This window comes from Aethalodelphis obliquidens, unplaced genomic scaffold (assembly GCF_003676395.1).
Source record: "Aethalodelphis obliquidens isolate GAN/ISIS:26980383/991018 unplaced genomic scaffold, ASM367639v1 scaffold50, whole genome shotgun sequence".
Taxonomy (NCBI): Eukaryota; Metazoa; Chordata; class Mammalia; order Artiodactyla; family Delphinidae; genus Aethalodelphis; species Aethalodelphis obliquidens.
The window spans coordinates 2,361,970-2,375,393 of record NW_020837994.1 but is presented as its reverse complement, the minus strand read 5'-3'; the positions used below and the strand labels follow the sequence as shown (position 1 = coordinate 2,375,393).

Below are 13,424 nucleotides of genomic sequence, written 5' to 3'. Positions count from 1 at the left end.
GCAGCAAATAATGATTCTTCCTCTTTTCTGTCTGAATTAACTGCCTCTGATTGTCTGCAGCTGGATTTGTTCCCTGATAGCCTCATCTGATGCTAGTGTCTGTCAGTCCAACTACATCTCCCCCGTGACCCTCCACCCCACCGCAGTGATGAGGAACCGAAGGGTAAGAGGATGTAGAGAAAGTGCAGGACCCTACCCTGGCTGCGGATAACACTGTCTCAGCATAAAAAGCGAACTGGTTTGGAGAGCAATGCCATCCCAGTGGGAAGTCCCTCCATGTGTCTAGCCTCAAGCTTACTATGTACAGTCAGAGCCCTTTTCTTCTCCCACAGTCCGGGAGAAGACATCAAGAGTCCCTGCTTCACCTCAGGAAGGTCTAAACTGCTCTAAGTGTCCCCTCCCACCCCCTTTAATGACCCAAGGTCAGCAGGAATGACATGGCACCGTTTACAAGAGCAGAGTATCTGAGATTATTGCAGACTTTATAGAAAACTGCCCAAGGGAGATCCAGATTTCCAGGGTGGGGTGGGAAGGCAGGCCTCAGGCAATATGTTGAAGGAGGGTGACTTCCTGCGTGCAGAGGCAGCACAGGCCAGCCATTCTGCCTGACCCAGGGGGTGGGAGTCGGGGAGAGGCAGCCCCTCCCACTCACCAGTTGTGCTTTGGGATCATGAAGAAGGCAGGGCGCTGAGGCTATGACCCTGGACCGGAGGGCTTTTCCCTTCCTCTTCCAGAAGGCATACGGGGGGACAGCGGTGGGGAGGTGGCAGAGAGGACTCTCCAAGGGAGAAGGGTCACATGGGTGGGAAAGAGAATGTGGCCAGCAGCTCCCAGCCCTTCAGAGCCCCTCCCCCACCCCTCTCTGTGGCAAAATGGTCGGGTGACCCTGGTTGTGAGGCCAGACCATCTACTTTGCACCCCCAGGACTCTCTCCTCCAGCATCTCCCATGGGGATCTGCTAGTATGGCTGCGGGGTGCTTCACATCTGCGCCTGTTTTGCAGGGCTAGAGAGCTCATCCTTAAGAGGAAAGGGGGCTGGGCATATCCCAGGGATGGATTCCTCACTGGACCCTGAGCCAGTGAGTGGCTGTGTGGGTACTGAGTGGAAGCGACGGATGTAGGAGGAATTGAGAGCCTAAGACTTGGGCAGGGGGAAGAAACTCAGATCGGGGTGAAGAGCTGAGAGTTTGAGATTGGGGACAAGGACTGAGTATTAGGGTATCAGAGCCAAAAGTGGGAAAGGCTGAGGATCAGCTCCACGCTAAGGCTATAAAGGGGTGTGCCTGTCCCTCGGATGGGAGAGATAGAGAAGAGCTGAACCCCAAGCCTGGGCCAAGGAAGGGAGGGGCCTGAGCAAGAGCTGGGGTGGTGGGTGGTATGAAATACAACCTCAGATTGGGGGAGGGTGCCCAACCCTCAGACTCCCGGGATGTAGGTTCTATGCAGGATGGAGAGTTAAGAGCTCCCAAACGAGAAGAAAGGCTCAAAGTCCACAGAAACCTTCTGGTGGGGTTGCTGTGCTTCTGAGACCAGAATGGGATGTGAGGGTCCCTGAGCCCTCGAAGGGAGCTGAGGGCTGCAAGCTGGAGTGTAGTCTAGGGGGATGTTTCCTGCTGAGAGGTCTGGGTTCAAAGCACAGGGTAGTGGAAGCAGTCCCAGGGCCTTCGGATTGAAGGACAGGGTCTCTGGGTGAGTGCTGAAAGGGGGAGGGGGCTTCTGGTGGTTCAGGAGGGCTGTCAGAGCTTGGGATGGGTGGATGGGGTTTCTGGAATCAGAAGAGAGTGTCTCTGGATCTTTGATGGTGACAGCTCTCAGAGGCTGGGGAGGGGGGTAGAGCTTGGGGCCTCCAGGTGGGGGAGATGCCATAATCCAAAGGTCTCAGATCGGTCAGGCGTAGGTCTCAAAGCCCCAAGTTCGCGGGTGTCTCATACCCACGGCCTCGGGACAGGTCATCAGGGGTAATCCCCAAGTCCCAACAAGCGAAGCTCAGAGGCCCGAACCGGGGGAAGTGGCCCCAGAACCGGCGGGGGCGGCCGAGGCGGGCGCGCGGCGCGGGTCTGCGTCCTGCTCGTAGCGGTAGTGGTAGCCCTCCATCTGGTCCCGGCACGCCTCGCGCAAGTTGCGCATCCAGCGCTGGATGCCACGGCGGTTTAGGTAGAGCACCATTAGGAAGATGAGGCCGATGAGCGCCAGAACCAGCCCGAAGAAGACGTAGGAGGCTTCCAGCTCCGGGCCGGCAAGTTCCACTTCTTCCCCGCGACCGTCGGCGTCGCCTTCGGCGCAGCGCAGCCCCGCCTCGTCCAGGTCCAGGAAAGGCCGGTCGTACAGCGCCCGCGGGGAGGCGCAGCGCAGGCGCCGCGCGTCGGGTACGCGCTCCGTGGCGTTGCGCATCCAGGCCAGCAGGGAGCGCGCAGCGCAGCCGCAACGCAGGGGGTTGTCGGCGAGCAGCAGGCGCGGCGCGGGGAGGCCGCCATCGCGCTCTAGCGCGCGCAGCTCGTCGGGGCCCAGGCCGGCCAGCGCGTTGAGGCGCGCGTCCAGCTGCTCCAGGCGCGGCCGGCGCAGCGCGGCGGACGGCAGGTGGCTAAGCGCGTTGCCCGACAGGCCCAGGAGGCGCAGCTCGTCGAGCGGGGCGAGCGCGGCGTCCAGCGCGGCCAGCAGCGCGGGGCCGCCCCGCGCCAGCGCGTGGTTGAGCTGCAGGGAGCGCAGCGCGGGCAGCCCGCGGAAGGCGTCGCCGCCCAGAGCGCGCAGCGGGTTGTGGCTCAGGTCGAGCGCCGCCAGGCTGGGCAGCCCGTCGAAGGCGCCGTCCTCCACCATCTCGATGTTGTTGTGCGTGAGGCGCAGAGCGGTCAGGAGCGGCAGGCGCACGCCACCCGCCGCCTCCGCCTCCGCCTCCTCCCCGTCCGCGTCCCCGCCGGCGAAGGCGGCCGCGCGCAGCACAGTCAGGTTGGCGCCCACGATGGTGAGATTGCGCGCGTCGGGTGGCACGTCCCGCGGAGGCTGCCGGAGCTCGGCGCCCGACGCGCAGCGCAACATCAGCTTAGGGCCGCCGAAGCAGTAGCACTGGAAGGGACAGGGTGCGGCGGGTCGGCTCAGCGCCGCCGCCAGGAGCAGCAGCCCCGGCAGCAGCGGACCCCTGTGCTCCGGCTGTCCCGCGCGCGGGGCCATCACGGCTGCCGCCGCGCTCACCAGTGAGTTCGGAGCCCCGTGGGGGCGGGGAGGGGGGCGGGTGGGGCAAGTCTTCGATCGGGAGCGCCCGGCGGTTGTGGTCTGTTCTTCCGCTGGCTCTATAGTCCGAGGAGCCTTCACTTTCCTGGCTGGGGCGAGAGGGGTCAGGCGGGGAGCGGAGCCCCCCGCCCCCGGTGCCCTCTTCGCCCTGCGCACCGGCCTCCGACTTCTGCGGCCGTTCTGGGCTCGGAGCCGAGTGGGCAGGGTTTGCCTCCCCCCTCCCCGCCTCCCGGCCTCCTCCTCCGCCCCCGGCGGTGTCTCCGCGCCCTCCTTGCGGAGAGGCGGGGTGGGAGGCTCCCGAGAACCAGGGCTTTCGGCGGCTGCTCTTTCTCTTACCCCCTCTGGGCTCCCGGACTGCTGAGAAGTTTGGCTTTCCGAGGTTCTGACTTATTTCCCCCTCATCTCCTCCCTAGCCCCCGCGCTTAGGCTGGTACCTTCCCCCTCCCTCTCTGGGATGTGTGGGGTGGGGTGGGGCCGGGCTAGGGAGAGCAGGCAGGTGGGTCAGCATCACCGGCCGGCCGAGAATTTGGGGGAAGGACTTTAGGGCTCCTCCTACCAGCGCAGGCAGGGATGAGGGGTGGGCTGGGAAAGTTCCTCATTTTTCAGCCTCTACCTTATCCTTGAGATCAAGGAGAGGGCTGTGCTAGGAGTGAGGGAAATCCCATCCTCAGCCCCCTCCTCTGCCACCCCAGTTACATCAGGCCTGGCTCGGTCAACAACCCTGCGAGTCCCGGGAGACCAACGTCTTCTCCACCCCACCCCATCCACCCCGAGGAAGTCAGCGACATCCCCTCCTCCTTCCACCCCTCCTCCCCCCAAGTCACTGGCTGCTCTGCAGGGAGTTCTTCCATCTGATTTCCTTCACCAGGCTGGACTCTTCCCCCAAGCACTCTCCTAGGCCCGGGGACCCAGTGGGTGTGGTGATTCAGCTCTTTGCTGTCCCCTCCCTGCCCCAGCACCTTGGTACCCCCGCTAGGCTGTTCTGGGTCTCAGGACCTTAGGGTTGTTGGATACCATCAGCTGCCCCTCCTCCCCTCCAGGGTACCTCACCTGTAAATGTTGACTGGGTTAGGAGGGTTTCTGAGACCGGGAGCAGATTTTGCAGCAGGGAGTGGGGGTCTCAGAAGGGGCCAGGGCTGAGCTGTTTATAGGTTTGTTTTGTTCTGGATTTTTTTTTTTTTTTTTTTTTTTCCAGAACTGGGAAGCTCCAGACCTGATTTAAAGGGACAGACTCCTGAGAAGGGAGCACTCCTTGCCTTGGCATGAATTATTCAGCCTGGAGAGGCTGACACTTGATCCGAAAGCCCTTCTGGTATCAGCAGAGCTGGTTGGGATAGAGGCTTCCCCCAACCTAAGAGTCATTCTCTTTCACCTGAATTAGGGATTGTTGGGTTGACTCCTTCCCTGAGGTTATATTTAACTGATCAACCAACAGATCAACACCACTTAAGGAGAAGAGGTAGGAAAAGATGTAGACCCTGCAGTGGCCTGGGTCTCAGACAAGGGCCATTGTTAAGGCCCAGGGCTGTGGATGCTGGGGGTGGGGGGGGTGGCCTCCCCTTCCCCTTCCCCTTCCCCTTTCTCTCCCCTGTCCCCATTGTCACTCCCAAGTATTGGCAGATGAGAATAGTAACTTGCACAGGCATGTTGGCCATGTCTGTACAGATGTACGTGTGCAATTGTACATGCACGTGTACACATAGAAGCAAGCTTAGCACGTAAACAGACCTAGGTGTGTTCACGCGTAAGCACACACACACTCATGCTCACTTGGGTGTGCATACACATGCATAGGAAGGCTTGCATAAGCTTGTGCACAGTTCCAGGCAGCCTCAGATGTGCCTCTTGCAAGTACATGCAGGCTCATTCGTACACGTGCACATAGAAACATAGATTTGAGCGCATCCTGACATGTGTCCGTAGATTCATAAGCACATGCATATTTGAACCTTCCTACCTCTGGGGCCATGCAAGTGCCTGGGTGTGTTCTCAGAGGGGCAAGCTTACAGACTCCTGCGTGCAAGCACGTGTATCCAGAGGTCGGCCAACACACCCTGAGCCCACGCCTGCCCTCGGTCTGTGGAATTAACAGGGTGTGGTGTCTTTTCTCATATGGGCACAAGAGCTCAAACAGATGCCACTGAGGCTGAGCCCTCAGCTCTTGCACTCACCCCAGTCCAGGTCCACGTCAGCTCCAAGCCCCAGCCATGACATCTCCCCCAGTGGGAGACACTGGCTCTTCTTCACTATTGTGTTTCCGGTACAGGGACTAGCACAGGAGACTGTGCAGTAAATGTTCGTAAATGAATGAATGAATGAAAAGGTCTTTGCTTTTCTGTCCTGCTGCATAGAGCCCCTTCTGCCTCCAGCCACTAAGAAATCACAGACCAACTGCCAAGGCCCGATCTCCCTCCCCAGGTCCCGTGGCAGCTGGTTTCTGATGGGCTGATGCCTGCTAAGTAGCAGGCAGCTTTGGTGGTAGGGGGTTGGGGCGTGTGTGCAGGTGCTAGACACCTCAGTTGGGGAAAGGAGGACCAGAGGGAACCTAGGACCATCAGGTGGCAGAGAACAAGGCAATGACTGTGTTTTATAAATGGGGAGGTGAGGCCAGAGGGCCAGGGACTTGCCACAAAGCCTATGGTCCTCAGGGCTTTGCCTAGAAACCTGGCCCCAGGGTCCTTGCCCAGGGCTTTGTCGAAGGTAGCAGCTGCAACTGAGAGGGGCCAGCACCACAGGGAAATTTCATCCTGACCCCAGGAACCTGAGGTCAAGAACAGATGCCAGGGTGGGTCTGGTGTCACCTTGGACCTCTCTCCACCTCTGGGCTGTCAGCTTCTACTTCTGCAAAGTAGGTGGGCTTTTGAATTCCTGTCATTCCTGGTCCTTTCAGAGCTATTGTGATAACGTGAAGGGAAAAGGTTTTGAAACAAGAAAAGCCATATCATTAGGGTCTGGCCACCTAGCATCCTTGTGACTCTAGATGAGGCATTGCCCTTTTCTGGGACTAATTAGTTCCCATGTCGTTTTGCTCTGTTCCATGTTCCTTCATCTCTCAATACCTCAAATTCTTGGTAGATAGTAAAAGGAGTGAGTCTCCACTTGCTGTCTCCGTATATGCCTCTACCCTGCCTTCTCCCCACCCTCCTCTTTGTGCAGGTGTTCCTTTTCTCTGTCCAGGTTCCCCCAGAACCAAGTCTGTGAGCCATTTGGGGCTCTCTGTTCTCGGGAGGAATAGCCCTCTCCGTCTTGGGGTTGTCAGTGTTCAGTATGCAGTAGGTGTTCAATAAATGTATGTCCAGTTGTGTCTGAGGCTGTGTGTTTATTCTCTGATGCATCGAGTGGATTGCTCGCTGTTTGCCCCACCTGAGGTGCTCTCTCCCCTTGATTCTATTTCTCCAGTCCAGCCTACTGTCCCTCAGGGCTCAGCTTGAGTTCTGTCCCCTCCAGGAAGCCTTCATGGCTTCCTTCTCTCTCCTTTGAACTTCACTGAGTGATCAGAGGGCTAGAGCTCTCCTGAGCCCCCTGACTGTCAGCAATTGGGGCTCAGAACTGTCTGATTTCTTGTGTTGTCAGCCCACAGCTCAGAGTTTCAGCATGGAGAAGGCACCAGGGAACATTTACAAAATGAAATAATGATTTAAAAATCTCTGGCTCGATCCACCCTTGTGAAGCAAGCTAGGTGAAGATCCTCCATCTACATTTTACACCAGGAGACGGCCTCCCAGAAAGGTCAAGTGCTTTCCTCAAGGTTGCACAGCTAACTGGGACCCGCCTGACAGGAGCTCAGGTTTCCTGCTCATCTCCTTTGCCGCAGCCCTCCCCATCCTAGGTTATCTCTCTAGGGAGTGTGACTGGGTCGGATCCCAGGGGAGCCTGTGGGCAAAGAGCACAGGCACTCAGGATTTCCTTAGGACTCAGCAAATGAATCACCCAGCCCCACCCAGGCAGAATGATCCTGTCTGCCCTGTGCCAGGTTGAGAATCCCCCGTGTCAGCCACGCTGGACCCCAGTTCTTGAGTTTATTACCCCACTAGGTCCCAGAGCCCCTCTCAGCCTTTCAAGGAGCTGTTCCTTCCCCTAAACCTCCTATACCCTTTTCTCCCTAAAAAGGCCTTACCCTTTATAAGCTCCACGAAGCCTTGGTAGGGAGCCTGGAGAGGTTTTCAACTTCCCTGAGGTCACCCAGCAGGTAGCCCTTCCCCATCTGCCTCCAGCTCCATTCTGTCCATTAGGGGCAACTCAATGTTACTGGAGCCTGTAGACAAGTCTGCCTTTCCAGCTCTGTTTCCCTCTCTTCAAAGGTGTGTGTGCACGGGCTGATCTCGGAGGGCTTTTGAATCCTGTGCCCCTTGGCCTTTTAGGGATGAGGGTCATGGAGGGGAAGGTAATGCTGTGACTTGCCCAAGTTGGTGCCCCCACCTTTTTAACATGTGACCTTGAACTTGCCCCCCCCCCAATTATAGAGCAGTGGTAGGATAGTCTGGGGGTCCTCCTAAGTCTGATGCTGTAGCAGCCTGCAATCCAGGCTCCCTTTATCCTGGCGGCCCTCACGCTGGCCTCCCTTTCCCTCTGCCCCCCCCTTTCTCTGAGACAAGTGGAGGAGCAGCCCGGCAGGCCTGACATGATGAAGCTCAGTCATTAGGTAGCGGGGGAGGCCCCAGGTTCTCTTGCGTAGCATCTGCGCTGGTGGGGAGGGGAAAACTCCACTGCAGGCTTTGCTGTTCCCGTTTCTCATTCCCCCCTCCCCCCACTGCCATGAGACACAGGAAAATCCATAGACCCAAGATTCATTTTCTCCATTGAGTCAGCAGAGGCCACACTCTGCTTCTGAGGGGCGGGCAACCAGCTTTTAAATAACTCTCCGATATTTAATACCCTCCTCCTCCACTCTGTGGCCTGGGCCTCTGGGGAAAGGCTAGAATAAATGGGTTGGATGAATCCTCTGAAAGTCATAAGTGCTCCTGCCTGCGCCTCAACCCACCCTCCTCCACCCAGACTTCCAGGCCATGGGGAAAAATACCGATTTCTTACTACCTTTGCACTGTGCTTTACAGTTTCTAAGTGGTGCCCCAGGCTGGGTTTGTCATCCCCAGTTTAGAATTGGAAACTGAAGTTTAGAAAAGAGGACGACCCCATCTGGCTTCTGGTCTTCGTCTGCTGCTGGCTGGCTGTGGGACTTTGATCAGGTCCCTATCCCTCTCTGGGCTTCTATTTCCTCACCTGTGCTACAAGGTGGTTCAGCCTCTGGGTTGCCGCTAGTCCCTCTAGCTGTTACATTTCACGAGCTGCTGCCCTGGTCTAGGTCTAGGTCTCCTCTCATGGAGCTGCTTTTTGCCTCCATCCTCTTGGGGAAGCTAACGGGCAGAGCAGATGGAGGCTCAAGGCCGGGCAGGGTCTGGCCCCAGGATTCCAGTGTAAGTCAGGGACAGGAGTGGGTGGGGGAAAGGGAAAGGAGCAGAGCTGGATTCTTTTTTCCCCTCCTCCCCAACCCCCTTCCTTTCTTTTGCAGGTAGAGGTTAGGACAGACAAAGGGCAATAACATATTTAAAGCTTGGCTTCCTTAAAACTCAGGGTCTCAGCAGCTGCAGATATAATTTGAGAAGTTGGGAGCAAAACCGTCTTCCTAAGCTGTGTCAGGGTCAGGCTCCTGATAATGGAAGTTAGTGGGCCCAGGTCTCCTGGCTTCACCACTGTTCTGTGTCATTTGGAAGACAGGGATTGATATCTCCATTGGTTATATGAGAACACTGGGAGGTTAAGAGCTGTGCTTGGGGTCACCTCAGACTAATGATGGAACAAGGTCTATAATCTAGGATTTCTGATTCCCATTTCATCCCACTGCCTGCTGTAGCAGGAAATTGGGGGCTGAGGGATGGGAATGGAAGAGGCATGTGGGTTCCTGCTTAGTCTTACTTTGCTCGACTTCCCTAGCATCCTCTTGGGTCCTCATGAGCCTCTTGAGCTGTACCAAGCCTTCTACTTCTAAAATTACAGAATCTTAGAATCAAAACGTTGAATTCTAAGAACCACAGACTCCGAGAGCCACAGAGCCATGGTCTGTTTGAATCAGAACATAAGACATGGTGTTGGTAATATGAATGGTGGTGAAGCACTTAGAGCCTGCGGTAGGTTGTTATATTAATGTTTCCCAATGAAACCTGCCTATCTGTATCCACACTTTTATGCTGTCCCTTCCCACACTGACTTTGGTTTGGCCATGTGAATTCCTTTGGCTATGGAGACATCAGCAAATGTAATGCAAGCAGAGGGTTAAAAAGGGATTGTGCCTGGGGGCTCCCCTCTTCCTGCTCCCCTGAGATGTCCATGTATAGAAACCAAAGTAAGCCTCTTAGAGGAAGAGACCAGCAATGAGCCATCCTGCTGAAGCCCTCTAGACCAACCTACTCCCAGATGATCTTCCAGCTGATTCCAGCTGCCTGAGTGACCCTAGATAAGACCAAGAGAACTAGCTGGCCCGAGCCCAAATTGCTGACTCACAGAATTGTGAACAGATAAAGTGGTTGCTGTTTTAAGCCATTAAGTTTTGGGGGGTGGTTTGTTACACAGCAGTAGATAACTGACTCAGAGCCTTAGAATTAGAATTGTAGCATCTTAATCATAGATTCCACATACCCCTCAATCACAGTATCATAGATTTCTCAGACCAGAAACTGGAATCTTTGATGCAGTACCCGAGGAATCGAAGGGTCCTGAGAACTCACTTCTTTAACTCTAACCCAATGCTGAATTCTCCTTTAATTCACAGAACAATTGACCTACTCACTCTTTTCCAACCTGGAACCCCCTGCTCGAGGGTCCCCGATCCTTCAGTATCTGTCCATCCTGTCATGCAGTCTTCTTGTTCCACCCCTCAACTGGTTTCTCAGTTCTTCCTTCTTTAGCAAGCCTTCCGTGTTGATATACTTGCTCTGGTCTGGGGAGCTAAATGTGGCCTTGGTGGAAATTTGTCCTGGAACCGTTCGTGGTACAGTGCCTGGTGCAGAGTGGGTATTAATGAACATACCTTGAAGGAAAACAACCATTACCACCACCACAAAACTCTTCTCATCTTTTCCTGCTCTGTCCCCTCATTACTGAGTTCCGTGATCTGTCCATGGTGCTGAATGCCTATCCTTGCTACTGTCTGCCTTAGAATGGCTACTTCCCAAGGGTAGGAATCAGTCCCGTGTCCGGGAATTCACTCAGTCTCCCTCCCTCCCTCCCTCCTTCCCTCTCTTCCTCCTCTCTCCCTCTTTCTTCCTTTCTCCTTCTCTCTCTTTGCCCCACCCCTCATGGCCTAGCTCCCTCACCTCCCACCCCATCCTCCATATACAGATCATTGGCCTGAACTATTTAATGCAAACCGATATGAGGTGATGTGTACTAATTAGGATTAGGTTTAGCTGTATGTATCAGAATGCCCAAAACAATAATCTCTTAAATGATACAGAAGTAGAAGTTCATTTTCTTTTCTTTCATAAAAGAAAGTCCAGACATAGCAGTCCAGAGTCTGAATGGTTTCTCCACAGTTATAGAAAACCAACACTCCTTCCAGCCTCCCACATTGCCTTCCCCAGGGTGTAGTCCTCATTCTTGTGGTACAAAATAGCTGCTAGGGTACCAGCCATCACATCAGGTAGCAGATGGAGGCAAAAGATAAATAAGGGTGCCCCTTCCCTTTATGGGCACTTTCCGTAATTTCATCCAACACGTTCACTTGCATGGTCACATCTAACTAGCTTCAAGGTGCCTGGGAACTATAGTCTTTTAACTGGGGGACAATTTTTCCAACAAAAAGTTGTGGTCCTTACTGCTGAGGAAGAAGGAGAAATAGTTATTGAAATGTAACTAGAAACCTCTGACATTAGTAATGGAACAGTGTTGTTGATGGTGACAGTGACTGTGGTATACTACTTGTGTGGATGATGACAGCAATGGTAATGGTGGTGGTGATGGCAGAGGGGGTGATAGTGGTAATGGTGGTGTTGATAGTAGTGGTGGTGATGAAGAAGGAGGTAATGGTGAGGAGGGTGATGATAAAGCTGGTGGTCAATATCAGCTCTGGTCCAGGAGCACAGACTCGCTCAAGCATCAGCCTGGACCAGCAGAATACCAGAAGATAGACCCAGTGACTACAAGGTGTCTGGAGCTTGGGGTCTGCTCCAAGCCACAGGGGAGTGATTTCTGGCACCCTTGCTGCTTTGCAGTTCATCAGTCGTGAGCCTCTTACCTTCCTGAGTCCAAATAACCCCCAGAAGAGCATGGATCAGGTTTTCCCCCACACCCCATTTAGGCTGGAAATAACTCTGGAATGAAAATTTAAGGCCTTAGGGAGGTGAAGCAGGAAGGACGATATTGGACTTCCATTTATTAGACAATAAACGTTGATGGAATTCATTTCACTCAAGGAAATCTTTGCTGTGAAATACACAGAGAAACACACAGACACAGCCTCAGACATAGAGACAAATGGTTACAAAGACAGACATGCAAAGAGAGTTACAGATGTGCAGAAACAGGCCCATAGTCATGGAGACCCATAGGCACAGACACACTTAGTCTCACGAGGAGGCACCAGGCCAACCCCTCTCCCCAGAGAGATGTAGCCCATGCAGCCATCTTATTCCATAGGACCACTTTCATGTTACCCCTGGGTCCCGTGCACTGAAGGCACCAAGGAGCCAGAAGTGACAATGAAGAGGGGGGCTCAGAAATCAGTAGCCAATCAGAGAAGGAGGCAGTCTGACCTTTGATACCCCTCCCACCTGGGGTGAGAGTGCACCAGTGCACCATGGCCTGCCCCAGGCCAGCCCAGGTTCTGTGGCTGAAGGTGACCAGAGGAGTGGGAACTGGGTAGGAGGGGTTGTGTCCTCCATGATGTCTCCCCCCAGGGGCCCAAGGACACACCTGGAGGCCATTAGCAGAGGATCCGTCAGGCAGCAGTCTCCGGCTCCAGGTGAGAAGGCGTGATGAGAACATGTGGCAGCCTCCACCAGCTGGAGCTGGAGCATGGAGGACACCTTGGTCTGAGCGGCTCCAGCATCACTCCCCCAGCACCCACCTGGAATGCAGAGGTAACCACAGCACAGGCTCTGACACTCAAGATTGTTGGTGAGCCCACCTCCAGTTTACCTCCCAAACTTTTTTTTTTTTTTTTCGGTACGTGGGCCTCTCACTGCTGTGGCCTCTCCTGTTGCGGAGCACAGGCTCCGGACGTGCAGGCTCAGCGGCCATGGCTCACGGGCCCAGCCGCTCCGCGGCATGTGGATCCTCCCAGACCGGGGCACGAACCCGCGTCCCCTGCATCGGCAGGCAGACTCTCAACCACTGCGCCACCAGGGAAGCCCCTCCCAAACTTTTCTGACATCAGATTTCCTGACCTTCATAGTGACCTTCTTCTTCTAGGAAAGCTTCCTGATGACTCCACTGCCCCCCTTACCCATCACCCCACCCCTGTCTCTTTCTCTGCTTCTGCTCAGAGCTCCTATATGACATTGTCCTGACCTGCCTACCCTTTCCATTGATCTGTGCTTCTTGGTAAGTGACAGCCCTTCCTGGCTCCAGCCCCTGCCTCCCTCCTCCTCTCTAACCAGCTGGAGCAGGTTTATTTCACTGCAGTTTCAGTTCTTTCTTAGTGACTGAAGATGTTTGGGTCCCACCTTGGCTCTCAGCCCCCTTTGCTGCCGATCCTTGGCCCTGGGACTCATGGCTGACTCATTTCTCACCACTGGAGTGCTGGAGCTCCCAGCTCACGAAGGAGCCCCCAGAGAGCGCCGCTCCTTGCAGACAGATCATCGGTTGCCACACCAGCCTAGGCCTGGTTGTTTCCTGCTGCCCCAGGGCCTCTGCTACCTTTCCAGCTTCATGTTGGCCATTTACCAGGATGACTTAGTGCTAGTTTCCCCCAGTGGGTCACATTCAATGTCCTTAGACTTCCCCAACTGTATCCCAAAATGGTAGAGAAAGCATTCAGCCTCAGGTGTGGTTGCGGTCGTTTTCCCCAACCCTAATAAAGGCCTGATTTCCCTGGGGATCTCTATGAGCTCATCACTTTATGGAAGGCTGCAGGTGCGCAGGAAGACCTTGAAGGCTGGCCAGAACATTGATAATTGGCTGCCCCACATGTACCTGGACTTAGGTCAGGAACCTCGGGACAATGGACAGCAGCCCGAGCAGTCAAGAAGCTGTTCCCTGTTGAG

At 55.1% G+C, this 13,424-nt stretch overlaps 1 protein-coding gene across 1 annotated transcript; it reads right to left on the bottom strand.

Annotated features, from left to right (window-relative positions):
• Positions 1-461: 461 nt before the first annotated feature.
• Positions 462-3,410, bottom strand: TPBGL (trophoblast glycoprotein like). The gene has a single exon (XM_027083407.1). The coding sequence runs from the start codon at positions 3,163-3,165 to the stop codon at positions 1,987-1,989; it is 1,179 nt and encodes a 392-aa protein (XP_026939208.1). The 5' UTR covers positions 3,166-3,410; the 3' UTR covers positions 462-1,986.
• Positions 3,411-13,424: the final 10,014 nt, after the last annotated feature.

Bases quoted from the DNA above. Each gene is read 5' to 3' on its own strand.
- TPBGL (XM_027083407.1), bottom strand. From the start codon at position 3,165: ATGGCCCCGCGCGCGGGACAGCCGGAGCACAGGGGTCCGCTGCTGCCG.